Source organism: Colletotrichum fructicola, assembly GCF_000319635.2.
Source record: "Colletotrichum fructicola Nara gc5 chromosome Unknown KSG_Nara_v1_contig02, whole genome shotgun sequence".
Lineage (NCBI taxonomy): Eukaryota > Fungi > Ascomycota > Sordariomycetes > Glomerellales > Glomerellaceae > Colletotrichum > Colletotrichum fructicola.
This window is the reverse complement of record NW_027094052.1, coordinates 6179426-6207233: the sequence shown is the minus strand read 5'-3', so window position 1 is coordinate 6207233 and position 27808 is coordinate 6179426. Positions and strand designations below refer to the sequence as shown.

Sequence of the window (27808 nt, the reverse complement as noted above, 5' to 3'; positions counted from 1 at the left end):
TTTGGGGTGTGAGTTTTAGGGATCGATCATATGAGATAATTGTGGGATTTCGTGGTTTCGGGTAACGCATTCAACCACTTCCGAGCCGTTGACGACCGGAAGATGAGCGAGAAACTACCGCATGCCACGTTGCAGGTCCCCTCGCCACTGCGCGCTAAACTGCCTTTTTTGTTATGTCGTCAATCGAGCAGACTACCGTCCAGACATTGGTAGGCATGGTCGTTCGGGATGCGCACCATAGGCGATGGTGCAAGCCTGGGATAGAAAGGAATGCCATGGAGCTTAAGCTCCTCTGTTTGTTGACAGGTCAGGAGTGTCAGTGTGCGACATCAATATATGGTAGAACGTGTTGTCCTACTTTGTCGGTCGGTCAATAATGATGTCAGTGTCATCGCCGTAGATTTTCACCAGCGAACTCTCGGATCTGGGGATCGCAGCCGGACCGCTCGGGCGGACTGCTACCATGTACAACTTTTGGGGCTTGAGCGACTGTCTGACAACGACGTTTCGTTTAACCATCGATAACCTACGCCATTCGTTGTTCCTTGGGTTAGCGCAGTTATCTCCACGTCTCCCGTGTCGCGGGAGATGTTCGGAAAGAGATATTCCCGGAGGCGGAGTACAGAACCAATGACTTCGGAAACGTTGAAGATGTGTTGAAAGTATGGAACATTCATGACGTGAGTGGGGTGAGAGCACACTAGCCACAGACAGCTTGCAAGGCTAGTCGAGAGAAACAACTGTGCAACAACAGCCACTCTTGTGCAGATGACTACCGAGAGGCTGAAGACGGCAAAGGCTTGTGATTGAGTATGAGCCTCAGTCCGTACACTCCGATGACGATGAAAAGTAGGTATATGCAGTAATCGTCTACGATTGGAAGTGGAATGCCCTACCCCTCACGAAAGCAATGAAGTTGATGTTGCACATAGTCCTGTCATGTGGTTAGTCTTCTAGCATTCACATTGGACGATATTGGCACCACTCTAATGTTTTGTTTCCAATCGAGATGCGCCTTGGACCGTCGGGGGTGAGTATGAAATACCTCGTCCAAGCCATCGTCGGTGCAACAAATGTGTTGGCACATTGGGAAGATAAGTGTTTCCTGTATATTATTAGATTTGTTAGCAGAGCAGTACAAGAATCATGAATAGCATTGGTATGAGCCTCTGCAAAGGGCATCATAAAATTATTGATGATTCTTAGTGTTAACATTGGAAAGGTGAGAATATCGGAAGCAAGATCTTGAACACAGGCCTCGGGCTTCAACGGCTATAATAAATGTCTCATAACTTTGCCAAAGTCTTCCCATCGTCCCGATTCAATTTCCCAATCACTTCTTTCCTCGTCACCACTGCGGAGTCATAAACCCTCCTTAGACTCATTCACACAGCCAACAATTCTTTCATCTCTGCATCATGAAGAATCCAGTCCACATGAACGGAAAGAAATCCAATTACAGCCTTCTATACAAACACTTTGAAAAGAATCCTGCTCTGGTAATTACTTCGGGAAAGGGCATCTACCTCGAAACCGAAGATGGTCGCAAAATACTCGACGCCACTTCTGGGGCTGCTGTCTCGTGTCTTGGGTTCGACAATCAGCAAGTGAAGCTGGCGGTTATTGAACAACTTTTGAATATCCCCTATTGCCATCCTGGTTTCTACCAGACGAAAGTAGCGGAAGAACTTGCCTCGCTGTTAGTTCAATCGACACATGGGCACATGGGTAAGGCAATTCTGTGCGGATCTGGTAAGTATTTCTAAATGCCTCGAGGTTTATCTTAGCACCCTTTTCGACAGACTTTGATTAGCTTGCATTCTAGGATCTGAGGCAATGGAAGTCACGATGAAGCTAGCCAAGACCCATTTCACGCATCTGGCCACCCCCGAGCCCGAACGTACGAGATTCATCGCGAGAGTCCGATCTTACCATGGCGCGACCCTGGGCACGCTGGCACTTGGAGACTGGAAATCTCGGAAGGATCCCTTCAACTCTATAGTCCCCAAAATCACGACGCATGTCTCGGCCTGTAGCACCTATCGCGGGCTGCGGCATGGGGAGACGGAAGAAGCTTATGTCGAAAGACTTGCTCAGGAGCTGGACGACGAGTTCCAAAGAGTCGGTCCAGAAAAGGTTTGTGCCTTCGTGGCTGAAACAGTTGGAGGAAGTGTGAGTCTCCGTCACTTTGCCTGTGCTGCTCCGCAAGACTGACTGGAACGTTAGGCGAGTGGTTGCGCAATTCCGGTTCCCGGCTACTTCAGAGCTATGAAGGATGTTTGCCAAAAGTACGGTGCGCTTCTGATTCTCGACGAGATCATGTGCGGTATGGGGCGCACCGGATCTCTACATGCATGGGAGCAGGAAGGAGTAGCTCCAGACATCCAGGCCGTGGGGAAAGGCCTGGGCGCTGGATATGGTGCGATCTCGGCTGTTCTGGTCAACTCTGACCTTGTCAGCTCGTTCAAGAGGGCTGGAAAGCCCTTTCCACACGGTCAAGCATACATGGCCTATCCATTGGCCGTGGCCGCGGCCCTGAAAACGCAGCAGATTATCCGGGAGCACAACCTCGTCAGTAATGTGGCAAAAGTGGGGAAGTATCTCGAACAACAGCTCAAAGACCGGATTCTTCCTCTCCCGTTTGTAGGAGATGTGCGTGGCCGTGGGCTATTTTGGGCTGTTGAATTCGTTTCGGAAAAGACGACAAAAGCTCCATTCCCTCCCAACCTGGATGTCAACAACCTACTCCACGCCAAAGGTCTCCAGCCTGGATACGACATCTCCCTATTCCATGCCGATGGAACATATGACGGCTATGCCGGGGACCACTTCCTGATCTGTCCACCCTACATCGTGACTGAGAGCGATATTGATGAGATAATCAACCGCACCATCCGAGTTATCGAGGATACCTTTACGGACCTCAGTCAGACTCTGTTATGGGAGAAGCTTCCACTGAAGCCTTGAAGACGTTGACCGACTGTTGAACTTGACCTAAATAGGAGGAACTAACCGGAAAGCTGGGTGGGCAGGCTGCATAGGTGAATGAAAGGTGGCAAGCTTGATTGACTATGAGTTGAAAAATACTCTGACGAAGCAAGGGATAAAGCAAGGTTTTCTATGCGATTCAATTTGCGGGGAGATCCTACACGAATGTACAAGTTTATCATTCTTCAGCACACGGCTTCCAAATATCCATTACTTTGATGTGCCTGTTCAATGAACCTGGTCAAGCTAAAGCTCTTATGAACGGACCTAATGAGTTAAATATCTGGTATGTTCAGCTTAAGTACGCCCCGAGCTCTTCACACACTCGAGATGGAATGTCTCAGAGGTAGGTAGCCGATTTGGAGCCGGTGTCTTGCCGTTAGTAATGAATTTGAGCGAGGTGCGCGTGCCGAATCCACGGTGAGAAAGATTGCGAATGCCTTTCGTAAGGGGGACTGGGACGTTTGAATGCTGATGCAGCGCTAAGCGCGCCGGGGCCTTGGATGAGGAGGTGATACTCGGCAGCTTCCCGAGACATCCACGGTCAGCTGTTATCAACGGAATCAAGAGGATGCTCGAGATTGTGGTTGGGAGATCTGCAGGTACGGATGTTGTGTACCCAATGAGGTGGTCCTGTGTAGCCAAGAGCGTGAGTTTCTTGGCCCGGGCTTCCGAGCGCTTGGAATGATCTGCCATCTACGTTGGGTTCCCCGCCGTCTTAACTTCGCGACGCGTTCGATTGATTATGTGCAAGATTTGCTATTATGAACTTTCAGTAATCTCTGCCCTCTTCACTCGGAACTACGAATGATTTGGCTTACGGATAAACACTTGCCTGTCTTTATGTTTTGAACAAACATCATGTTGCTCGCCAACGTCGGGCACTTTTTCTGAGGTGCCAAGACTGACTGTATTCGGAAGGTGACTTTTAGCCAAGGACGAAATCGCGCGGGGAGATGGTTACGGTGAGGGGTTCGGGCAACCACCAAGTCTTCCATGCAGCTCAGAGTACGAATATCACAGCCGCCAAGCGAACGTCCATTACAGACGATCGATAGATTGAATTGAGTTTTAGGGCTTTTGACCACCGCATGGCTCACACGGATGCAAGCTCATCAGGGTTCAGGCTGGGCTTGAGTGGATATTTCTACCTTTCATCCTCCTCCCACTTTCATTTCCTGGGCCAGATCATCGACCAAAGCTGCGACGGCATCATCTGAAGTAACAGCCGCCCGACGTCGTCCATTCCGAATCTCGTTCTCCGCTCAACGCGGCCGTCACAATGCGCGTTACAATCTTTCTTGCGGGTCTCGCTGCCTCTACTGCGACAGAGTCCATTGCGCGCGATGCCTCCAAGCTCTTCACCTTGGAGACCGCGCCCGGCGAAACGGTCACTGTCACAGAAGAGGAGAAGTGGGAGATGATGGACGTACGTAGCCGCATGTCTCTCTGACATGTCTTTATTGACACTTCCAGAAACGCATCCACTTCTTCGACATCACGGAATGGCCTGACGCCCCTGCGGCATCAACTAAAGATTTCAGATTGGCGGCGGCTCTCCCGTTCCCGACTGAAATGAACCAGACAAGCCACGTCAACGCGCTCATCCCCAAGCTCGACAAGTCTCGCATGCAAGCCCATCTGGAGCGTTTCTCGGCCTTCCACAACAGATATTACCTCTCTCGCACAGGCGTCGAGTCTGCCGAGTGGCTGTTTGGCCAGATCTCCGCCATTGTTGATGCCGCGGGACATCCTACCGCCAATGTCCGTTACGTGAGACATACTGCTTGGTCGCAGCCCAGCATCATTGTCACGATCCCTGGCCAGAACCAACGGACCGTTGTAGTTGGCGCCCATCTGGACTCCGTGATATCTGGGGATAGAGGTGCAGGACGTGCACCCGGAGCCGATGACAACGGATCCGGCAGCGTGATGATTCTCGAGGTGCTGAGAGTCGCCTTGACGGATCCAAGGATCGCGGCGGGAGAGTTGCTGAACACCGTTGAGTTCCACTGGTATGGCGCCGAGGAGGCCGGACTACTTGGTAGCCAGGACATTTTTACGCAGTATAATGCAAGCCGCCGTCAGGTTGTCGCCATGCTCAACCAGGACATGGTCGGATACGTTGGCCGAGATGGGGTCGAGAGATTCGGTGTCGTCACGGACTGGGTTGATCTTGATCAGGTCGCGTTCATGAAACGGGTGATTGATGCGGTAAGTCTGTCGACTAGACTTGTGGTGACGAAGGACTAATGGTATGCAGTACACTGACATCCCGTATGAGGAGACCGTCTGCGGATATGCTTGCTCTGATCATGCGTCGGCCAACCGCAACGGATATCCTTCATCGTTCATCTTTGAGGCGCCTTTTGGAAACCACAACCCATACATTCATACCCCCAACGATACGATTGAGCATGTTTCCTTCGATCACGCACTCCAGCATGCGAAGATGACAACGGGATTCGTCTTCGAGTTGGCGTATTGGCCCTTTGCATGAGCCATCTTGCACAACGAACAGCTGGTCACAGAACTTGAAACTCAACCGATGAAAACATAACCTAGCTTGATTACACCTAGCTGGCCTTATATGAGAGGCACAACATGTTCCCAAAGACCCGACTCGAGTATCTTGGTACTATCTGAGGCGGTTCGAAAGAGAAAGGCTACCATTAGACATCGATAAATGATAACATCGTCGACATCCCTTGTGTTCTGGTCTCTATGGGCATGATCTTGGTCCCAAGAAGACCAATCGCTCTTTGAAGCAGAATTTTGAACCAAAATTGCTCGCAGTCTATCCAACAGTTGATACAAACCGGCAACGTCAGAGCCTTCTTCGAAATCAAACCCTGTAAGGTGTTTCAAATGGCGTCCATGTTGCCTTGCTTTCTCAGCAAATAGGTGTAGATGAAGAAGTTTCTCATTGCCGCTGGCGATCTCCGGCCCGGGACTGACTACGTCATGATTATCTTCCCTGTCATATGCTGGGTTCAGAGCCTCGTAGATGTTCTCACCCAGGTTGAAGCTCTTCAGTAGGTTTGCAAGTGCTTGTAGGGTCTTTGAGTGCCTACAACGAGCCGTGTCATGTCTGCAATGTGGCTGGTTTGCAGTGTGTGTCGTAGCCTGACCAGAGTCATGCCCATCAAAGTGGCAACAGCTGGAATTGGTGACAGGGCCACAATCTTGGACATTATTGACCATTTCCTCAGCGTGCAGTAAGAGCAATGTCGTGCTGCATAGTACCACAGCGCGGAACTCGACATCATCCCTTCCACTGTCTTGAAGCCATTTGTCGACGTCCTTCATTTGCTGAAGAACTACCCATCGCAAAGCCTTCTGTAATCCAATTGGGAACCTGAAGAACCATTGTCTAAGCTTTTGCGGGCTGTGAAGTAACTTGAGACACAATTGAAGAACCAAAAGATAGCCTTTGATGGGTTCCTTGGACTCCAGGTCAGCAGCTTGTAGTGCTGCGGAGGCTTCAGCTTTGATCTTCTCAGCCAAAGCTGTTTCTTCGGCAGCTCTTTGTGCCTTAAGCATAGCATGGCGTTGATTTCTTCCTTGAGCCAATTTTGCTGTCATTCTGGCCGCTTCCTCTGCTTTGTGCTTGTTCTTGGTGATTTGTTCGGCTTTACGATACTCAAGGTTTCTTGCTTCTTTGACACGTAGCTTCTTATCATCAAAAGCCCATTGTACTACCCGTGCAATTCTGGCGAGCTCCTCAGGGCTGTCTGCAGTTGTTCTATCAGGGATGCTGAAATTGAACCAAACGAAGTGGCTCCATGATGGGGGATCGCTGGATAGTCGCCACTGTGAGAGTTTCAATTCCTTCGCCTCGCTCAGTAGTACCTTTGGCCAGTAACTTCCATTGAGTGCAAGAGCTGTTAAATCATGGTCCCTCCCCAGGGTGGAGTTGGGGAATATGGCAGGAGGGTGGTCCGGTGTGCCAGCTAGAAAGAGACTGACGACTGGCAATTTGCCGCTTGGAATGACATTTCGACCTTGTGGAAAGGAGTCCTGTTTGTTGAAATGTCTATTCGCAACTTTTTGCATGTGAGTTGAAATGATCTTGCGTTCGAAACGCGATGGTCGAAGCAAGTTCAGACCATATCGTACTTGCGATCCATGGACAGTGGTGTAAATGGGACCATACTCGGACTCATCCCGAGCTAGCAGAAGTCCACCTGCTGTGTATATAATTCCGTTTCCGTTCAGCAATGCCATGCGAATAGCCTTGAGATCTGGAGTCGCTGTTCTCTTATCCTTCCTCTCGTGTCGTGAATAGGCGCCAACGACGCCGAGTATGGGGTGTTGACGAAAGTCGAACTGAAATCCTCGGCCAACAATGGTAGGATATCTTGAAGATTCATCCACGGCTCCAAAACTGACCCCTGTCGTCGCGAGGAGCGATACAATAATTCCCAGCTCTGCGTACGCTGGCGCTGCCACAATATCATCTGGGAGGTAATCGGCTGTAACTGAACGGAGGCCGTTGCCCATGTCTACCAGGTTTAGCTCAACCCGGTCCAGGCCAATTTCCGCGAAGAGGCCAATCCAAGCAGCCGCAGAGGTGTCCTCGGAGACGGAACGGAACCAACTCCTGGCTCGTGTGGTTGAATAAGCCAGATCGCTATAGGAACTCCAGCGTTGGTTTTCTGAACCTAGTGGAGTCTGTAGTGTCGATAAAGATGAGGATTTCCGGTAAGTTGTTCCAGTGCTGTCGCCCCATATCCTTTGAATGTTTTGCCACCAGTGCACCTGGGTGAGGTCAGTTTAATATGCTCTTTTTTCTTATAATTCCTCTCCGTCTCTGTATTACCTGTGTCAAGGCATCAGCTTCGCCTGTTTCGCCTTTACTCATCGTTTCCACGCTACCGTCTAACGTCCTACTGTCTGGATCCATCCCCTCAAAGATTGATTGTCGGGCCATGACGTGCTCTAGCAGAGTTCCTGTTCGCAATATCGGAGTCCGTGCTGTTACTTCGAAGCCCATTTCCGACCAACTCCATCCCTTCTTGGTCTTCCGAGACCACCTTCCAATGGCTCGTTCATTGGTCTTTCGTCGCCCTTTCGCAGCCGCAAAAACAGCCTGCAGGATCATGGTAACGGCGAACACAGTGGCAAGCACACCGACGGGAACTGTGAACCAGAACGTGATTGGATCCCAGTTAGTTTGGGCATCTTCCTCTCGGTGCTGCTCGTTCAGAAACTGCAGCAAAGTCCGCAGGAGACAGTCGGTCGAGTTGCTGTCCTCAGGGCAGCTAGAGCCGTCGGGAATCATCGCGCAGGAGGAGTATGGTGAGACAATTTGACTCCGTGCATGTATTCCTGCTTAGAGTCGTTCGGTTTGTCATGCCATGAAGTCCGACCCTCCAAGACAACCTCCTGTCATTGCTCAGTTTTGGGATGGAGATGAGTGAGTGGGGGTGACTATGAAGACGATGCTTACGACAGAACCGGTTGATTTGGCCACGGATACTGCGATTGTTCTGTTTTTAATTCCCTCAAATTTCTATCGGGAGCCTTGCGGAGGCCACCACAAAGTCGTCATATGATAGCAACTGCGGACTACTAGCGAGCTGTCAGACCCGCTGAGAGGTGAAACCAACCAATGGCGATCTGGAAATACGGTCCAGATTCTGAATCACCATTGCTTTTTCTACAGCTGCCTGCAATTGGGTGGCCCGAAAAGGGAAATCGTGGGGAAGCACAAAATCAGGCAACGCATCATGCAGGGGTAACTCGCTATCTATCACTACATGTACGCTGATCAAGAAGGATTCGGAGCTGAGTTACCAAATCAGCTTTTTCCCGCAAGTTTGCATCTATTAGCGTGTCAAACTCCGTCAGATTCCCCGGCATGCATGAATGTTTTCCCAGAAATTTCAGCAGGAATGCCTCATCGGTAAATCGTGTTCTGCAGGCTTTCAATTATGCACTGGTCCAACAGCGCGCTAGCTTGAAATCTTGATCTCTGGACTCATCCTAAAGCTTCTTCTTCTTCTTTTTTCGCCGTCTATGAGAGTCTTGTACTAGTCTAGTGCCAAGATGGGGTATGCAACGATCTCTCCGTCAGCGCCTCCACAAGGGCAATCAAAGCAATTTTGACCCCCATACTTGTTAACTTGGCTCCTTTTTTTTAGTGTTTTTAATTACTTGGCTAACTTGCAAATAAAACAAATCAGTCACTATATAAAATGACGTCATATAGACTACCTAATCGGGTAAGTTTAAGGATATCTACAGCCTCATAAGCCCTCTCGCAGGCCCTCAGAGGGCCCCTTAGGCCCCTTAGAGGGCCCCTTAGAGGGCTCTTTAGAGGGACCCTCAAGCCCTCCCACCCCCCCGACCCCCCTAAGGGGGCCCCTCACATATACCCTCACTTATACCTATGGGCTGGGTATACCGATAAGTGGGGCTATAGCCTATATAAGGCCTCCTATTGGCTAGAGTATAAGACATTAAATATTTTAATTCAATTGAGGGGTGTCGGATTGATCGATTGGGTAGTGGCGATGGCTGTTACGACCCGTTATGCATGGATAACAGTTAACCGACCCACTCGGGCGTCGGGCGGCTAGGACAGGACATTTGTACTATGCAGGATCACGGGAACAACAGGGACTCACTCAGGAACGGAAGAACTATGGTACAGGTCACGTGATGATAAGGAATGAGCATAGATAAGGGACCCACAATGAGCGCTCAGTGGAGACTAGAATGAGCGCTCATCCCACTCTAGAATGAGCGCTCATAGTGACAAGGGGCACAGCGCTCATGAACAAGCAGAACTGTTCATATAAGACTTATATATATAGTATGACCCTGAGCCTGGCTCATGGTCAGACTTCCATAGCTCTTCAGCAATCAACTTAGTATTCATCCTCACGGATACTCTCAGCTTACCTTCACTGCGAATTACTTGTTGAGTCTAAGACTGATCACCTTAGCCTCTGAAGACCGATCTACTACAGCCTACAACCTACGACCCAGACCACGACCAAGTGTACTGTTATTACGTCTCAATCCCCAGCTTCTGTTAGCAGACCCTACTGTCGGATAGCTGACCGTAACAATGGCCTCACTTTGCTTGGTTAGGTTATTTGCGTTGTCAATTTACTTGCCCTTGTGGAGGCGCTGCTCTCCGTGTTGCAAGTCGAGAGTTGGTTTGGGAATTTCTGCTTAGATGAGGGTATAATAGTACAAATAATGAACAGGCCAGACCGGGCGGCCTTGTTAAGGCACAGGAGTATTGATAGATTGTTGATAGGGTGTTGGCTCCGACTTGGAGGTGCCGATGCAGGCCTGACGCGATATGGTCACTCCCGTTCCGCATGTTCGGAGGATTGTGGAAGTAGGGGTGGCGGCTTGCGAAATTGCGACGAGCTCAACATATTCAAGAGCTTTTCAGACCATGAGAGCATCACGACGGTTATATAAACCTGTGCATGACCAAACATGAGACTGGAATCTTGGTGGACTTCATTCTAAGGCAACGTATGAAAATAAAGATACATAGGAATGGTTGTTCAGGACTTGTATTAAACTGCACTCGAAATGAGAACTCTGGAACTTCGGAAACCACCTGATTGCTGTTTGGAATACTTTCCATTTGCCCTCTATCGCCAATTTACACTTTCTGTTCTATGAGTGATAACGACAACCGTTGACACCTGGTCTTTCTGTGCACAAAAACTAAGTTCAGAAACGTCCGATAGGTAACTGATTCACACCGTGAATTCCCAACATCTGTCAACAGACCCTGCTGTCGGATAGCCGACCACAACGTCACCAATGTCGTGCGCCGCGCTAAACGTACTTTCGTGTCAGTTCCTCCGTCTTTGGCGCATTGCTGGAAGTTGTGCATCGCATACCTTAACACGACTTGTTGCAGCTAACAATGCTATATGTCGGATCGTCGCAGCAAATCTTCCAGCCGAAAGGAATATTGCTACTTATTCTGCCGACCAGACATGTGTCGTCCTTGCCGTTCACACACGCTACAGTGCCACTGATGCCGAGGCAAGTCTTGCAGCCGGCTGACACAAGTGATGCGCCCAAGAGAGGAAACAAGAGACTGGAAAACTGCATTCTGAGGGGTTGAACTGTACGTTGATTGATGTTGCAAAGCGGATAAACTGCTGTGGGAAGTGCTTGGGAGTGATTAACAACTGTAGTCTACTGCGAGGGCTTCTCGGTTCTTATATCTCACCTTCCCTTCGCCACAATACTTCAAGCACTGATAGTAATATTGAAGCTTTCGCCTTATATCACGGTTGATTTAATTTGACTGTGTGACACGCGTGTCATATAGATTTGCCTTGAGACGAACGTGTGGGGGGTCACCAAACCTTAAACGGATGGTTCTATTTCGATTTAGCAGTGCAACTTATCCGAGCTACAACTCATGGAAGGGCACAGACATAGAAAACAGTTCATCTTGTTGCCCTGCGCCTGACTCGACAAGTCATACAAGGCTATTGAACACGGCGTGAATCTTATTCTTCCCTTCGGTGGTCAATGGATACTCAGAGATATCTGCAAGGTCCCGCTTCAGTGTCTTTAGCATTAGCTTCTCATACAAGCGAAGAGAACACATACGTCGGCATTCCAACTTCAACGCCCCATACAACTAGCTATGCCTACTTATGGCCCTGTCTGAGGGCCTTCACATCCGACCGTCGCGCCAAGCCTGGGCCGACCGTTATAAGTTCTGCTTAACTGTCAGTTTAACGCTCTCATCTCACCGGGCTGGCCGAGTTTTACGAGCAGATCAGGGGAACTAGATGCATCACAAGACAAAAGTCTCGGTAATGGTGACTCCGGCACCCCTGTCCCCTGCTCCGCGCTATGCAGCCATATGCCTACAGGGATCGACTGCAATAGGCGTAACACGGAGTAGTCCGCAGTGGTTCCGGATTACTCCAGCCATATACGCCCGTAAGGCAGTTGATCAGTACCCGGGGTTCGTCGGTCTCATTATTTACTCTAGAAAGTCTGGCATATATGTCTCTGAATATAACTCACATAGCTTTCGGGTTGTTCGAGGTGAACCATGTGTGACCCTCCAGGAATGCCTACCCATTTCACAGTTGGCAGCTTCTCATAAAGAGGTGTGGTCGTTGCTGACGTAGCCCCATCTTGATCACCGCTAATCATCAGGACCGGAACTTGAATTGAGACACAGTCGTCAGATACGTCGAGGTCTAACGTCACAACTTATCAGCTGGTGGGTACCCACCTGAAGGTACTGGAGACCAACCTCTCATACTCCCCTCGTCGCACAAGTCGTTGGGCCCGTTAGTGGAGAGAAGAACAGTGTTGTCTTCTTTAAGCCATTTGAGGCTCTCCTGCAACCCACGAGGGAAAGGCTCCTTCATCAGAGTCGTGAGCTTGTCCAGCTCCTCCAAAGCATGATCAACTTCGGTGCTGCCTTGTATGCTTCCCATCCGGTACTCCTCGAGCAACGCTGCTTGACGTGGAGGGAGAGCCGCTAACCAATCTCTGGCCGCATTCTTCCACAGGGCCATGCTTGCAGGACCACTCCCGAGGATGATCTTTTGAAGTCCTTGCGGCTGGCGCGTAGCCACGTATTTCAAAGCTAGCATGGCTCCCCAACTATGACCATACAGCGAAAAGCCTCCCTCAAGGCCTAATTTGGCCACTAGATTTTGTAGTTCGGCAACAAACAGGTCAACATTCCAGAAAGCTTCGTCCAGCCTTCTGTCTCGAATATGGGTACTGTTGCCATTACCAATTTGGTCGTAGAAGATGACAGGCGTCGACGTCTGGCGAGCAAACAGTCCGAAGGTAGGCTTCAGGTAGTGGTGAGTGTAACCAGGCCCTCCATGGAGCACAATGAGAGGAGTATGATCGCTGTTTCTGTCACCAATGATCTTGTACCAAGTTTGAGAGTGAAAGCCACTGGGAAATGACTCGTGATGGAAAGGAATGAGCCCCTCCACGGCTTGCATATTATGTGTTTGTTAAATGACGAATGTTGTATGGTGATCTCTGGAAAAGCACATAATTCGGAAATGCACAGACTGCCTTTTAAGCCCATCTTACCTGCGGCCTATAAACACAGTCGACCGTTGATGCCTCGCTAAGCGGCCAAGAAAGGCAATTTTTGGGACCACAGATGACGTACAAATCGGCGATAAGAAGCCTGTCGCGAAATCGGTGACACCGCCTCCTCTGGCTGCGTAACAAGATTCTTGCTACTCAAATACTACTCTGCTCGCCCGGCCCGTTGTTCGGAGCAGCCCGTGATGAAGCAGTTCACGGGGAATCCTCCGCGCCGGGCGCGTCACTCGGCATCCGGCCTTTCGGCAGTGAACCCCGGATTGCGGGCTCTCGGGCCCCCGATTGAACAAATTCCGCACCCCGGGACCAAAAGATCTTTGGTGATTCAGCTGGTCAAGGCATTTTCTGACACGAATACGACGAGCGATGCAATTTCGCTTGTTGAGCCACCGCTTCTCAGCCAATGAAATTGTCCGTTTAACAAACACTTGGCAACCGCCCGAGGGAAAGAGCTGATGGGCCGATCCGGGAACGCAGCTTCCCGGACGCGCCAAAGTGGGTCCCCTTCCGCGCTCCGAATTGCAGTCGTCAGTCGTGGTGTTCCTTCGTTTTCTCAACGGTATTTGTACCCGACGACATCTCAACAACAACATCCATCATCCATCCCACCGGTCACACTCTAGCTGCATCATCGTTACGAGTAACAAGAGTCAGAAAACCAACCACGACACGAGACAAAATGGCCGCCGAAGCCATCATCAACGCTACGATGCCCCTGCATCCGTATTTCCCCCTGGATGCCCCCCTCAAGGACTACGTCGAGAACAAGCTCGGAGCCCTGGCTCTCTGCAGCACCTTCGCAGCCGGCACGATTGCCATCCTCGCTCCGACGCACAACATCATCCGAAGGACAAACCCGCGTCTCTCCAATGGCGAGATTGCTACGGCGTTGTGGTTTGTCCTCTGCGGCTTCATCCACTTCTTCTTTGAAGGTTTCTTGCCCACCTCTCCGGCATCACATCATGTAGCAATACTGACTTGACCGCCAGGCTACTTCGCCTACAACCAATCCCACATGCCCCGCATGACCGACATCTTCGGCGAGCTCTGGAAAGAGTACTCCAAGTCCGACTCGCGCTACCTGACCCAGGACTCCTTCGTGGTCTGTATGGAGTCCATCACCGCACTCTTCTGGGGCCCCATGTCCTTCGCCTGCGCCTACTTCATCGCCACCGACCACCCGCTCCGACACCCGTTCCAGATGATCATCAGCCTAGGACAGCTGTACGGCGATGTGCTCTACTACGCCACCTGCACGTTCGACAAGGTTGTCGAGAAACTCGTGTACTGCCGCCCTGAAGACTACTACTTTTACTGCTACTACATCCTGATGAACGCCTTCTGGATCGTCATCCCGTTGTTTTTGTTGGTCAAGAGCTCGGTCGAGGTGAAGAGGGCCTTTGCGGCGTTGAAGACGATCAAGAGTGGCGCGGAGAAGAAGAAGCTCTGAGTTCAGCAGTGGCATCATTGGAAAGACCAGACAGAATATTAAAAAGCTCCTAAGTCATGCTCGGGGGACTCGAAACAAAAGTTTTAGAGTGGGCATAATTACATTAATAATAGATAGGAGATGCTGTGGCGCGATGCATTCGCCTTTTATCCGTGTCTAATGCAAATGGTCTAACCCATCCCCACGCCACCCATGCAAATACTTGTGGTATCCTTTTCCGACGCGATCAGAATGCGATGCCAAACATTTCAATCACTCTCACACGTCCCCTTTCTTCTCTGCCTTCTTCTTCCGAATATCGACCCAACCCATGCCCCATCCCAGAATGAAAACACAGCCTGACAGTGCAACACACAGATAAAACACCTCGCTGATGCTTTTGGAATATGCCATCACCACTCCAGGAAGCTCGCTAGCACTGATAACTTCCCTGAATCCTGTGCCTCCAGCAGCCAAAATTGTCTTGGCGTCGACAGACGGCGCATACTTTTCGAGGTTCTTGCCCAGCCCTTCGGTGAAGATGAGCTCGGCAAAAGTAAGGAAGACTGCGCCGCTGAGCGTTTGAGCGAAGACCAGCGTCGCCATTGAGACGGACAGCAACGAGGGAGGTAGGTTGGCCTGGATTGCGATGATGTGCTGGAAATTGTCATTAGCTAGGGGCCTCCTTAGAAACTCGACTAGAATGCTCACCATTTGCATGCTTGAACCACGTCCAATACCGAGAATGATCTGGTATCCGATCCAAATACCGGTTGATGTCGTAGGCACCCAAGTCGAGATGAGTCCGCTTCCAACCGCAGAAAAGCCGGCGCCGATGAAAACCCATGGGAGGTAGTATCCCATCCTTCCAACTGCACATCAAGTCAGCATTTCTCCTATTCTAGTTTGACGAAAAGAACTTACCAAGAGCCCCAGACGTCACAGCAGAAATCAGCTGCGCTAGAATCGTAGGCAAGTAATCCACACCACCCTTAAACGGAGTCTCCCCCTTGACACTCTGGAAGTACATAGGCAAATAGTAGCTTCCCACCAAGGTGACACTCATGTTGATTCCGCCTACCAACGCGCTAGTGCAGACGACGCGCTTCTTGAGCATACCCAGCGGGATCATCGCCTTTTCGTCACCGACGTGATGCTCCCAGAGGACGAAGAGGATGGCCATGACACCAGAACCGACAAAAAGGCCGATGACGACGGACGAATTCCACGCGTAGTCATTGCCGCCGAACTGCAACGCAAGCAGAAGCATCAGTGCTGATGGGATGAAGAGAACGCAGCCGGGCAGATCGAGGTGACGGGGGACTTCGAGCAGCGGAAGGGGGGCGGAGATTCTGTCGGGGATGTGGATGAGGGCGAGGAGAACGGCGACGACGCCACCGATGGGGAGGTTGAGGTAGAAGCCTGCGTTCATTGTCAGTAACTCGGATGTGAAATATGGCGAAGGGGGGCTTACACCACCGCCAGGTAGAGTACTCCGTCAAGGCGCCTCCGACCAGGGGCCCGATCACGAGTCCCATGTTGGCGAGTCCGATCAAGATTCCAATGATCATGGGCCTTTTTGCCAGGGGCACCGTGTTCCCGATAATGGTCAACGCGCCGTTGTAGAGACCTGCGGAGCCCATGCCTGAGACGGCGCGCCCGACGATGAGCATGTTGGAAGATTTCGCGACACCGCAGATTAGGGAGCCGAGTTCAAAGAGGAATAGGCAGGAGAGGTAAATCCATTTTGAGCGGAGGTGCGTGTAGAGCTTTCCCGCGAAGGGTTGTAGCGCAGCGCTGGACGTGTTAGGCTGAGACTGAGATGGAGTAGGATCATACAGATTACTCACCTGCACAGGTTGTATGCTGCGCCGTACCAGCCTACATCGGCGAGGGAGTTGAATGTCGTGGTGATTTGCGGCACAGCCTGGACAGGTCAGCAACCAACTCCTCGTCAGTGAGAAAAAAGACACTTACTGTTACAACGATGGACATATCCAACAGGATCAAAAACGTAGTGCCTGTCAACGCAGCAAGAACAAGCAATAGCTTGATGCCGGTAACGTACTCCTCGTCCTTTGGCGCCTCGTCACTGCCGTTGGCAGCTTTCGTCGTCCCCTCCTTTTCACCTTCCATGGCCCCTTCATCGGCTGTCGTGCTTCCCCCGTCATCCTTCATTTCTGTGACCTGTTCATGAGACCGATGCGGTGAAATCTTCGTCGAGTCCTTCTCCTCCAGTGACGTATCTGCGGCAGAACCGTCCCTCAAGCCTTGCTCCTTGACGGAGCCGCGCGAAATAGGTCGATCCATGTCGATAGTCTCAGAACCCGCGCCTGAACAGAACTCAATGCCGCAGGAAAGACAAACACCAGTGACGGAGGACAAGAATAGCCAAGCCAGCACGGATACGATGCGTGAAATATAAGCCTGGCCTGCCTAAATGCTACTGCAAGGTCCTCCTCCCAACTCCGCCCCAAACCCGTACGCACGCGAAAATGGAAACAAATATCCAATCGTTCTCGAACAGGCTAACATGGGAGCGGACAAACAACACCCACACCAACACGCCGTTCTTCCGCCCCAACAACACATGGATAAGGGCCCCTGACCACCCCCCCTGTGCCGTGCCGCATGCACCTGCGGGGTTCATCCTAACCCCGGCCTTTAGTCCAGCCCTGCAGCGCTGAACGAACCCCAACCCATCTGAACATCGGCCCATGTTGGTGTGGAAGGTGTGGGTGAGTCACGCACGCTATTGGCTCGACGGAACGTTACTAGCTTACGAGATCTTTTGGCACCAGATTTACGACTGGTGCAGCAACAACACAGCCGCTAGGCATCAGGTTTGGATCTTAGCTCCGGTCTTTGTTGGCATTTTCCGAAATTGTTTTTGGTATGACTGTTTTTTTTGGAGGAGCGGGCGACGGAATGACTGACTGACAGGCGGACGGGCGTATGGGATTGAGATGCGGCTTTCGGGTGAACTCCGTCGGGTCAGCAAGCCAATGCCTCACGCCCACCAACGTGCAGCGGGATAAGATTGATAAGACCCAATGACAGAAAGCAGAAGGGGACTTTTGTCCCGGATAATATCGCATTTCCCAATTACTAACCCATGAATACCCCATTTCACAACCCCGGGCTTATGTCCATGTCTCCGCCGCCCCCAAAGCCGGCCCGTTGAGCGGCGTATGCATGTTCGTCTCATTACCCAAATTCAACGCCCCCAAGTCCGCGTCCCGCGTGTACTCATACAAAAGCATCGCCCGTGCAAAAATGCCAATTCCCCCGGATTAGAAATCAAACGGCGTAAAGATGTCCGTAAACCACCGGTTGTCCATCAAATCCATCCCAAACTGCCCCAGCTCCACCTCCCCGACCCCCGCCGCCGGCACCCCCGCGCCAAGCACCGGCCCCACAGCCGCCGCCGCCGCCGCCGCCGTCGCGGGGTTGACAAACGGACCCAACGTGCTCTCCCAGTTGCCCCTCAGCCCGCGGATCGTCTTGACGGCCTTGGCAAACGCATTGCCTTCCTCCACATCTATATTCAGCCCGGCCTCGCTGCAGACCCTCATAAAGCGGTCGCCGACCTCGTCGAGGGTGGCGATGAGGTCGATGGTGTTGCGCACGCTGGTGCGGTCCCAGACGGGGTCCTCGAAGATGGTGAGGCGGTAGAGGGCGATGACGCACTGCGAGAGCTGCGCGAAGAAGGTGAAGGGGATGGCGTAGTACGCGGCGGGCGGGAGGGTGAAGAAGTGCTCGAACCAGGCCTTGACGGCGTGCAGGCAGGCGTAGAGGATGTCGAGGCGCGCAACGTCGGGGAGGTTGGCGGGGACGCAGGCGTTTGTTTTGGAGGAGAGGGCGATTTCTTGGATGGAGAGCTCGGCGCAGTGGAGCTGGGAGATTATTGTGTCTTTATGATTGTGTTAGTTTGGAGTGGGAGGACGGGGATGGGATACTAACCTGAGCTCTGGAGTTCGGTGGGGAGGTTTTGCAGAATCTTTTGCAGTTGGCCTTGGAGGAGTTTGACGTACATTGACGGCGGTGTGCGTAAGCCGTCGGTTGCGTCGTAGGTTACCTCGGGCCGCCATGATAGACGACCTGCTTCTTCCTTGAGTAGCTGCATCCTGACGAGGGCGACGAGGGCCTGGTCGGAGGGGACTGTGACATGGCTGTCGAGGATTTGGAGGCACTCGTCCATGTGTGGCGTCCAGCGCAGGGGGTCCATCTTGCCAAGGAAGCTGGCGACACTGTGCGTTGTTAGCATAATCGTGAGGAGTTCAGGAGATACATACTTGGAGGTGACCATGTAGCACGTGAGAACAGCCCTCCGCTGCTCCATCGTGCGAGGCTGCTGGTTCTTGAGGAAGAGGCTGGCCGGCGCCGTGGACCCGTTTTTCTCCCTGTCGGCCCTTTCCTGGGCGGCTTTCCAGCAGAGGAAGGGGTTCATCCCGTCGACGGGGTCCTTGTTCAGGCCTAGGTCGAAGACGAGGCCGATGGCAATCTGGCAGAACAGGCACATGAACGGCTTGTTTCCCAGCTGATGATTCGCCCTGTGATACATCAGCATCAGTCAATCACCAAAATGGAGGCAACACTCACCATCCCAAGACCACCAGCAAGCCAAGCAAGTAGTCAATACTCCTCTCGTTCTCAACGAGCAGCTTCTGCCCCACAATCTGCCTCACCCGCGTCCCCAGCGCAAGCTGCTGGCTCGCCACCCGCGACGCGACAGTCATGATGCAAATCCAAAGAAACGGCTTCTCGCTCCGCAGCTCCCGCGCCGTCATCGTCGGCCGGAAGTGCAAGAACGGGAAGTACCGCAGGTTCTGGCCCCGGAACGACTCGAACAGCGCCTCCGCCTCGTCCGGCGACGGCAGGAAATCGTCCCCGTCGCCGTACCCCGTTCCCTCAGGACTGGCCGTCTGCGTCGGCGTCGGCAACGAGGTGCCCCTCGCTGCCCCAGCTACCCCAGCTCCGTCGTCCCTGCTGCCCCGGTCGGCATACCGTCCATCCACGGCACCCGAAGCTTCGTCTTGACTACTCGACGACGCCGACGCAGCAACCCCCGCCACACCGCCGCCGCCGACAACGCCAGAGATGTTAGCCATGTCAACGAGCTCCGGCCGCCCGCCAGACTGCCGCAGCAGCGTCACCAACCCATCCAGCTTCTCCTCGAGCTGCGCCGTCCGGCTCGAGGGCGGCTTCTTGCTGCGCTTGCGCTGCGGGTTGCTCGGCTGGCACGTCTTGTTGAGCCGGTGGCACCGCTCGCAGGCGCCGCCCGCGGGGCGGAGGATGCATTTGCACTTTGCGCGCGAGCAGTTGGTACACGCGCGGCCGTACGGCGCGGCGATCCCTCCTCCTCCTCCGCCGGCGGCCCCGGCCGGATGGGGCCCGGCGTCGCCGTGAATATCCCCCGTCGGCATCCGGGATTGGGGGAAATAAGTAAGTAAGTGTGGTCTCTTTCTTTTTTACCCTGTTCGTCGGGAGCGGGCCGGGAATGCCGTCACACCCCCAGGACCTCAGCGGAATCGAATGTCCCCGGCGGCGGGTTTGCGGTCGACCAAACGCACCCTGGATCCCGCGCTCGCTCGCAGCCAAGCTTTGTGGCCGCAGGAGGTGTTACCCCTAACCAGACGTTCTCGACTGGTGATTGATGATACAATACGCCCCAACGCAGCGTCACCACAAAAAACCGGGCTTCAGAGTCGATGTTGTTCCACAAATGCCGTTCAAACCACCTTCGAAGAGCGCTTGCTGCAGGAGAGGGAAAAGGGGAATGGTGGGAAATCGAGCAAGGTGAGGAATTAGCAGAACAATGAACGCAGAGCGAATTCCGCCGGGGTTGGGGGCTGGGTCTCGAGGGACGTTGACGCATAAGTAGCGTGGACAGGCGGATTTGGACGCGAATGAGGCCAACCCCGCCCGGCAGGATTAGTGATGACCTACTTTTTTTGCAGTAGCTTGGTGTTTGGGTTGGGGGGCGCACGGATGTGGAACGGGAATAGGATTGAGCCGAAATCCGAAGTCCGCCGCTGGCAGTCACACAAAGGGCGATGCTTTTTGTTGCGGTTCACCTCATTTGGAAATGTTGGACGAAGGGATGACAATGAAACAGTTTTCGAATTTACTCTGTAAAGGAAGACACTTCCTTCACAACATACACAGGTGAGCCCTGTCCAGGAGGTAGGTATCTTCTCACGACGAAGCAGACAGGCTTCAGCAATCTTTCGTATCACGTTGCAGAGAGCATCTTACGAGACAGTATGTGCCACAAAGGTTGTACGATTAAAAGTTATCAAGCAATGTTCCTCAACGCCGTCTGCCCTGATTTGGTAGAATGGGCACCATATGGCAAGCAGCCTAAACCCCCCTTTGGATATACCACGCATTGCATCAAAAACAAATGTCAACGTCTCCATAGAGCTGGTCAGTCATGACCGTTGACCGACCTCCAACGCCAGAGCCAAGCTTCAATTACTCTACACCAGAGCCGCGCTCGTCAACTGCTCAGTGGGAGAGATGAGGCCCTTCTTGCCAACGCCCTCCAATTCGTGTACCGTCCCAGGCCGTAGCAAGATGGTCGCAATATGGACACGGCACCGTAATCATGCCGAAAATTCAGTCGCAGGGTATAGTCGTACTGTACAGTTGCCGGTCCGAAATATGTTTTGAAAAGTTGCACCGATTGTTCGAAAAGACTTGTTCCCACCATGAGTTCTGAGATTCACCACTTAAACACCGCCGCCCATGAAGGCAGCAAGGTCGTCTAACTCCAACAGCTGGCGCTCAAATGCGGAGCAGAGCTCGCTCGCGGTCATGTCCTGAGGCACAGGAACGGAAGGCTCGGCGCTGGGAGCAGTGCCGTTGCCAACAGGAGGCTGAGGGACGGCCTCGGGTGAAGCCTTGACCTCCGGCTGCTGGGGCGGAGGGCTGACGGAAGCCGGCGTTCCGGAGACGGAACCGCCATTGATAGTGGCGACACCAGGGCGGCGGGGCTGAGGAGCAGGAGGCTCGCTGTCGCGGCCGCTCTCGCTGACGGGAGCAGTGCCATTGTTGACAGGAGCCTGCTGGGGCTGAGGAACGGCCTGGTCGTAGTCCATGGCGTCAGGGTTGGTGTCGGCGTTGCTGGCGGCCTCGTCCTTGACGGACGCCTGGTCGGCGACAGGCGGGTTGGCAGGAGGAGGAACGGAGGTGCGAGCAGCAGGGCTGCTGGAGCCAGCATCGTTGCCCAGGACACGGTGCATGACGGCGAGGTGCCTCAGCCAAGAGCTAATCAAGGGCCAAGTGTCGACACCGTCTTGCATGAAGTGAAGGCCGTCGCGAACAATGTGTCCAGCGGTCTCCACGGCGTTATTCGGTGTAAGGCCCTTGAGGGACAGGTACGCGACCGTGGCGCTGGCGGTAAAGGAGGAGAAGAGCATGAAGATGGGGAAACAAATGATGCCATCCTTATCGGAACCATTCTCCAGCGCCGTCAGCATGGCGATGGTGCTGTGGCACGAAGTAAAGAGCCTGTCGATGATCTCGTGGCACTGGGGGGACAGGCGCCAGCTCTCAACACTGAAACCGGGTGCTGTGACATACTGCAGCAGGCGGCGGCGGTTGATGAAAATCGAGGCACAGTGGAGCATGCAGTGAAGCATGGCGTAGGTGAAGCCGGATCCCATCGTGATATGGAGGTTGATCTGGCCGGGCTTGTCCACGTACTGCATAGACAGAGAATTTCTGAGACGCTCAATCTCATTCATGAGACCAGTGCAGACACCATCGTTAAAGGTCTCAGTGGTGGTAGTCATGAGCATGTGGACGACATCGCGCCAGATGCGGGTAGCCAGGACAATCTGGCCGAACTCGCCAATGTCGTCGACGCGGGTGCCAGCAGGCAGGCGGGACGGGTCCGTCAGGTTGATAGTCTGAACAAAGACGGCGTTGCCGAAAGCGAAGTTCATGTCAGAGCACGGCAACGAGACATCGTTGGTGTCGTTGGTCGAGAGAGCCGGGTGACGGCCGGGCGTGCTGGTAAGCAGGCAGTCGAGAATGTACAGCAACCAGAGGACACGGCGGAAGGACTCCTCCTGGAGGAAGCGGTCGGCCTCACTGACAGCGGCATGGTGACTGTGCAAGATGCGGTACATCTGGACCATGCGGCTGGCTTGGCCGAGGTAGATGTAGGCACGAACAGCGTTGCGGGAGCCCCATTCGTGAATGATGATCAGGCAAATGGCTTGAATCTCCGCCAAGCTGGGGGTGTCCAAGTTCTGGTTGATGATACCCATAGCCTTGGCGGCGAAGTGCTCGGCGGCACCGGTTGCGCCGGACTGACCTCCATAGCGGCGAATCAAGTTCGGGGAGCTCCTGTGACGAACGAGTTAGCGGGGCCAGTCCGCTGAATCCACTGAGCGGCACGACACTGAGTCGGCCGAAAGTCTAAAAGAGTGCAGAAGGACGCTTCGGGCCAAGTCCGGACATTTGGGGCTTAGCGAGCCGACACGACACACCCGACCGGAGGGCCGCGCCACCCACAAAATTTCGGACATTGCGGGGGAGGTGGTGAAACACACAAGGGCAGGGAGGAGATGAGGATCGGGAACAGCTGCAAAACAGCCCATCAGGTGGGAGTACGTACCGAGCAGCACAGGTCAACAGCGCGTAAATGAGGGCCGGGTCGAGCGAAGCGTTCTTGAGTTGCTGGATGAACGAAGGCTTGTGGAAGGCGACGCAAGCCGGGTAGGTCTTGGAAATGACGCGCTCGCATTCCTGGATGAGCTCGGGAGTGAGCCTGATTGCAGAGTTATGTCAGCATTCCTGTCTCGATTTGTTTCTTGGGGCAGACGCGTCCCGCGGAAAGGCAGAAACAGTGGGAGGAAGAGCCGGCACGAGGCCCGGATGTGTGGGGATCAGAGGCCAGGGTGGAGAGGATCGGGATACGACTCGGGAAATGAGGATGCGATGGCGCACGAAAAAGGGCTGTGGAGGCAAGGGGATGGGGGCAGAAAGCTAAACAGCGGCTCCGCGGCGACGCTAGCGGAGGTGGAAGATGCCGCCGGCGGTTGGAGATGACGGCCGCCTTCGGGAGATCGAGGGCATGGCAGAGCGATCTTGGGGTCTCGGGGGTGTCCTCCCAGCGCAAAGCCAGAGACTCTTCTCCAACTCGGGCAGAAAGGGGGAACAAGCGTGTGTGTGAAATGTGTGATGAGAAGGGGGACAAGCCACCGCGCCCAGGCCGCATGCAGAAGGGGCCGAGCTCCCTCCCTGGTCGGCGGTGATGGGCGGCGACACAGCCGATGACCAGAATAGAACGCCGGTGCACACGGGGCGCGGCAGCTGATTCTCGGGGGGAGAAGGGGAGGGCAAACGGGGGCAACGATGGGAGAGGAAAGGAAGGAAGATGGTGAAGCTGCTGTTGGCGAGCAGGATGATGAGGAGAATGTGCGACTTACTTCTCGGGCGGCTGAATGTGCCTAGAGGCAGCGGAGGCCGGGTTGGCGGCGCGCGCATCGCCGGCCGGGACCGAGGCAGGCAGGCTCTCGCGAGCAGGACGATGGGCAGTGGTATGGCGAGCAGGCGACTGGCCGTGGTGATGGGCCATGGACTCGGAGGGCAGATAGCATTCGTGCATGCCCTTGGCGCAGTTCTTGCATGGCGCGCGGCCATTCTCGTAAACGCACTTGGTCTTGCCCTTGCGGCAGCGCACACAGGCGCCGCCGGCTCTGAGGGCGGTAGACCGCACAACACCCGTCGACATTGTGGGTGATGCGATGCTGTGGAAAGAGGCGACGGTGTGTCGGTGTGGTGATCAAATGTCGCAAAGAATCAATAGGTAGTATGCGACAAGACAGTACAGCTTGGGGGTTGGATGACGAGTCCGGAGTCGCGTCGGTGTTGCGGGATTGTGCGCGCGACGCGATCAAAGCAGACGGTGTTTGCGGCAGCGAGAGTGTACTGTGCTGGATGCGACGACGAGGACAGCGACAGCGACCGTGATGGATGACGGCGGTGTCGGGCTGGGTTGCGAAGTGTCCCGGAGGAGTGCAACAGATGAGGTTGGATGGACAGAGGAGAAAAGGAGGAAGAGATCGGAAGGGGGAAGGGGAGCGGGAGGTGGTGTGTTTTGTTGAGGGGGGCGGGCTCCGGAAGAGAAGAGAGTTTTGGGGCCGGGTGACGCAGAGAAAAGACGACCCGTCGCGCCGAGATTATGGAGCCCCAAGGTGAAGGGTGCCAGCGGTGGCAGCGGTGGCTCCAGAGGCGACACGGTGCCCAGGGGGCGGGGGCGGGCGGGCGATGGGCGTGTAGGACGCGCAGGTGCCGGCTTGAAATGACGCGGGCGAGCAGACGTCTCCGGAGCGGTGTCGGAGCAGACCGATGATGAATCTGAAGAGGATGCACGAAGGGAGATGCAGACTTTTTTTTCGTTGGTGATGCTGATGGAGCGAGGAGGGAGAATCGGAGGAGGAGGAAGGACACGGGCGGCCGCGATTTCTCGGTGGTGGGCGAAAAATCCGGGCGGTGGTTTTGGTGCCCGTTTCGGTGGATGGAGCTTGGGGGGGTGTGGAGGAAGGAGGAGGGACAGGAAAGAAAAAGAGAGAGAAAGAGGTACGGAGGTACAAAGGGGATGTACCTTTTTTTTGTGTGCGGCAGACGGGACCTGGGGGAAAGAGTGAAGGCAAGGCAAGGCAAGGCCAGGCCAGGCAGGCAGGCAGGCAGGGTCGGTACCTAGGTAGCTGCCCCAAACTCCAAAGGAAAGCCAAAAGGTAGGGCAGGAGTGGGCGGCCGGGGGAAAGAATGAACCGGACAGGGACAAAAGAACAGGAAAGAACTCCGTCTGTTTGGGTTGACACAGGCACTAAAGAATTATGATGGTTCTATTTCTACAGAGTATCCGTACGTCCGTCTCATGCGAATTCTGATGCTGCTTCTGATGCACTGTCGTCTCCTGCCTGCTGATGGCAGTCCCCCCCAAGGCCAGGGCAGTTCAGTTGTGCCTCAGGGCTGGGCATGCGCGGCGCGGTCGGGTGCGGGTGTCGTCGGCGGGTCTGGGGGTGTGTGCCGAAAGAACAAGTGGAAATGGACGGAAGAAACGAGGCGGACCACCAGGAGAAGGAGGAGGAGTACGGCACCACCACCACCACCACCACCACCACCACACAGAACCGCAGGCGCAATAAAGAAAACGAAAAAAGCCGGCAGCGACGAAAACCCTGGGTGCCTGCCTACCTACCTCCTCATCAGTGAGTCGCGTCGAGGCAGGAGGGGAAAAGGGAAGAGCAAGGGGACGTGGAAGGGGGAGCGACGGGGCCAGGCAGACCTGTGCTGTGCTCTTGCTGTCCTGAAGTTTGGGCAAGTCACGTCCTGCCTCCCCACCGTTCTGCCGTCACTTGCCCTGAGGTTTTACGGGCGGATCGGCTGGCGGTGCCGGAGCTGAATGAGGAGGTACGGAGGGAAACCAGGAGCCAACGTATCCACTTTGCCTGCTGAGCGCCTGCTTTTCTGCCTTGAACTCGGTGCCCTCCACGGTAGTGGGTCAGAGGAGATGTACTTCGCCCACAACCTGTCTCTCTGCATGATGAAAGTACCGATACATGCAGCACCGCGTACCAGGACACCTCCTGCCTTCGCAATGCTTGCTGCTCGTTTGTACCTGCCGCAGCGCGTGTACGCGCCTGCCTGACACTCTCTGGGGAAGCAAGCACCTACCTATGCGCGGCAAGACGCACCTGCCTCCAGATGCACCGCTGCTCCTGCTCTCCTTCCCGCTGCCTTTGGGATATCTGCCTGCCAGCCAGCCCAGTTGCTGTCGAAGAGCCCATTGCCCTCATCAGAATTTTCGTGAGAGTTATTCAAATAAATCCGAGTCTGCTGCTCTTCATCCATCATCACAATCACCATCACCACCAATGACACCTCTGCCCAACGACGCCTGAACAGTGGTAGCCAACGACTACAGTGCGGCACAGTGTAGCCGGCAGACCTCCCCGACACATCTCGTGTCTCGCATCCATCCGTCCTCTGCCTTACCAACCGCCGCCGACCGACGCCTCCCGTTTGCGAGAGACTGCGATGCCCGCGGCGCGACAATCGCTCATCCTCTGCTGTCGCTCGTGCTATTTCGCATCTCAATACTGTGCGATGTCTGCTGCCATCGTCTACAAGGCCCGAGATACTCTACAACCTGAATCTCTCGCACCAGACACGCAAAAAGACCCTCCGCAACAGCAGTCTACGAATCTCCGAGGCAATATCAATCGGACCCGACCGGCAGCGCCTGTCACCAGCCTGCGACGCCCCCGGGCCCGCCGATTGCTACAGCACTTTTCACCTCGGCACCACAGAGTCACAAACCCTGACATGCCCGCCGCGCACCGGGCTCTGGCCCACCCAACGACATCAGAAGCGCGGACTGAGCGATCGGGCCATTCCACTTCTTGACTCTCCTTGCAACGCAAACCGCCGACTGGAACGACTCGACAGCATTGGTCAGATTGTCCATGACATGGGGGCGTGGACGACAAACGCCGTCGGGCGGGCCTAGAATGGCCGCGCCCCCCCTGGTTTTCCCCTTCTCTCTCGGTCACGGTGCGCACCTCCACCCTGGGAGTCCCTCCGTCTCCCGCCTTCAACAGCACAAGCTTTGCTCCATACGCGCTGCCGTCGCCCGTTATTGCCCTGAAGATTCCGCGGATCGCCCTGCTCCAACGCCGGCGGCAACACGTCCTGGGGCTTGCCTGTCTGTCCTTTCTCGTTCAGGATCAACACGGCGCCAACCTTTGCCGGAAGTGCGCCTTCATACCTCACTCCAGTGGAACGGCACGGCCTGCTGACCTGAGAGAACGCCCTTCGCCCGTGCCTATCGACTTTCATTTGCGGCGCGGCCTACCGACCGAAGATCAAGGGGGGCCGGATCCCGTGCAATAACGAACATCACTCGTCACGTCGCCCATCCCCTTTTTTTCTGATTGCCCGCAGCATGCGGAGGCGTCGACCGCTGGTACGGCGAGCAAAAGCGTAGCTATATAATATGCATGCTTAGTACGACAAGTATGCTTTCATCTGGGGCGGGGCCGGTGGCTGCCAGCTGGGCCTCCTCCGGCGACCATGGCACTTGTCGGACCGTGGCCTCCATTCTGTCCGTCGCCAGCCCGTTTGAGCCGTCGCTGCTTCAACAAATGTGCGCATCATTCCAGGGACTCTGGTGACAATCCAGTTGATTCCCCATCATCCGCGAACCTGATGCTTCGGACTGGTCTGGACTGGGTAAACTGGCATGCTGTTAACCACCAGGCTGCTGGCGCTGATGGCCGG

General features: G+C 54.3%; 8 protein-coding genes across 8 annotated transcripts; 3 read left to right on the top strand and 5 right to left on the bottom strand.

Moving 5' to 3' along the window:
* Positions 1–1418: 1418 nt before the first annotated feature.
* Positions 1419–2967, top strand: CGGC5_v004532 (putative aminotransferase; the record flags this gene model as incomplete). The annotated part of the gene is made up of 3 exons (XM_032021978.1): positions 1419–1752; positions 1826–2172; positions 2227–2967. The coding sequence occupies 3 exons, from the start codon at positions 1419–1421 to the stop codon at positions 2965–2967; spliced, it is 1422 nt and encodes a 473-aa protein (XP_031881022.1).
* A 1303-nt stretch (positions 2968–4270) lies between these two features.
* On the top strand, positions 4271–5488 carry lapA (Leucine aminopeptidase A; the record flags this gene model as incomplete). The annotated part of the gene is made up of 3 exons (XM_032021977.1): positions 4271–4417; positions 4465–5202; positions 5252–5488. The coding sequence occupies 3 exons, from the start codon at positions 4271–4273 to the stop codon at positions 5486–5488; spliced, it is 1122 nt and encodes a 373-aa protein (XP_031881021.1).
* Positions 5489–6293: 805 nt separating this feature from the next.
* CGGC5_v004530 (uncharacterized protein) lies at positions 6294–8272 on the bottom strand (the record flags this gene model as incomplete). Its single annotated transcript, XM_066151304.1, has 3 exons — positions 6294–6300; positions 6347–7749; positions 7811–8272. 3 exons carry the CDS (start codon positions 8270–8272, stop codon positions 6294–6296), a joined length of 1872 nt encoding a protein of 623 aa, XP_066009433.1.
* Positions 8273–11695: 3423 nt separating this feature from the next.
* Positions 11696–12965, bottom strand: pip-2 (Proline iminopeptidase; the record flags this gene model as incomplete). The annotated part of the gene is made up of 3 exons (XM_032021973.2): positions 11696–11704; positions 12019–12197; positions 12254–12965. The coding sequence occupies 3 exons, from the start codon at positions 12963–12965 to the stop codon at positions 11696–11698; spliced, it is 900 nt and encodes a 299-aa protein (XP_031881104.2).
* Positions 12966–13756: 791 nt separating this feature from the next.
* Ebp (3-beta-hydroxysteroid-Delta(8),Delta(7)-isomerase) lies at positions 13757–14527 on the top strand (the record flags this gene model as incomplete). Its single annotated transcript, XM_032021972.1, has 2 exons — positions 13757–14009; positions 14067–14527. 2 exons carry the CDS (start codon positions 13757–13759, stop codon positions 14525–14527), a joined length of 714 nt encoding a protein of 237 aa, XP_031881105.1.
* Positions 14528–14785: 258 nt separating this feature from the next.
* mlcE-2 (Efflux pump mlcE) lies at positions 14786–16816 on the bottom strand (the record flags this gene model as incomplete). The annotated part of the gene is made up of 6 exons (XM_032021971.1): positions 14786–15163; positions 15218–15378; positions 15431–15928; positions 15981–16303; positions 16357–16433; positions 16484–16816. 6 exons carry the CDS (start codon positions 16814–16816, stop codon positions 14786–14788), a joined length of 1770 nt encoding a protein of 589 aa, XP_031881079.1.
* A 983-nt stretch (positions 16817–17799) lies between these two features.
* WAR1-1 (Transcriptional regulator WAR1) lies at positions 17800–19932 on the bottom strand (the record flags this gene model as incomplete). The annotated part of the gene is made up of 4 exons (XM_032021970.1): positions 17800–18419; positions 18470–18756; positions 18802–19059; positions 19109–19932. 4 exons carry the CDS (start codon positions 19930–19932, stop codon positions 17800–17802), a joined length of 1989 nt encoding a protein of 662 aa, XP_031881111.1.
* Positions 19933–21240: 1308 nt separating this feature from the next.
* On the bottom strand, positions 21241–24254 carry CGGC5_v004525 (putative transcriptional regulatory protein; the record flags this gene model as incomplete). The annotated part of the gene is made up of 3 exons (XM_032021969.1): positions 21241–22864; positions 23136–23288; positions 23950–24254. 3 exons carry the CDS (start codon positions 24252–24254, stop codon positions 21241–21243), a joined length of 2082 nt encoding a protein of 693 aa, XP_031881112.1.
* Positions 24255–27808: the final 3554 nt, after the last annotated feature.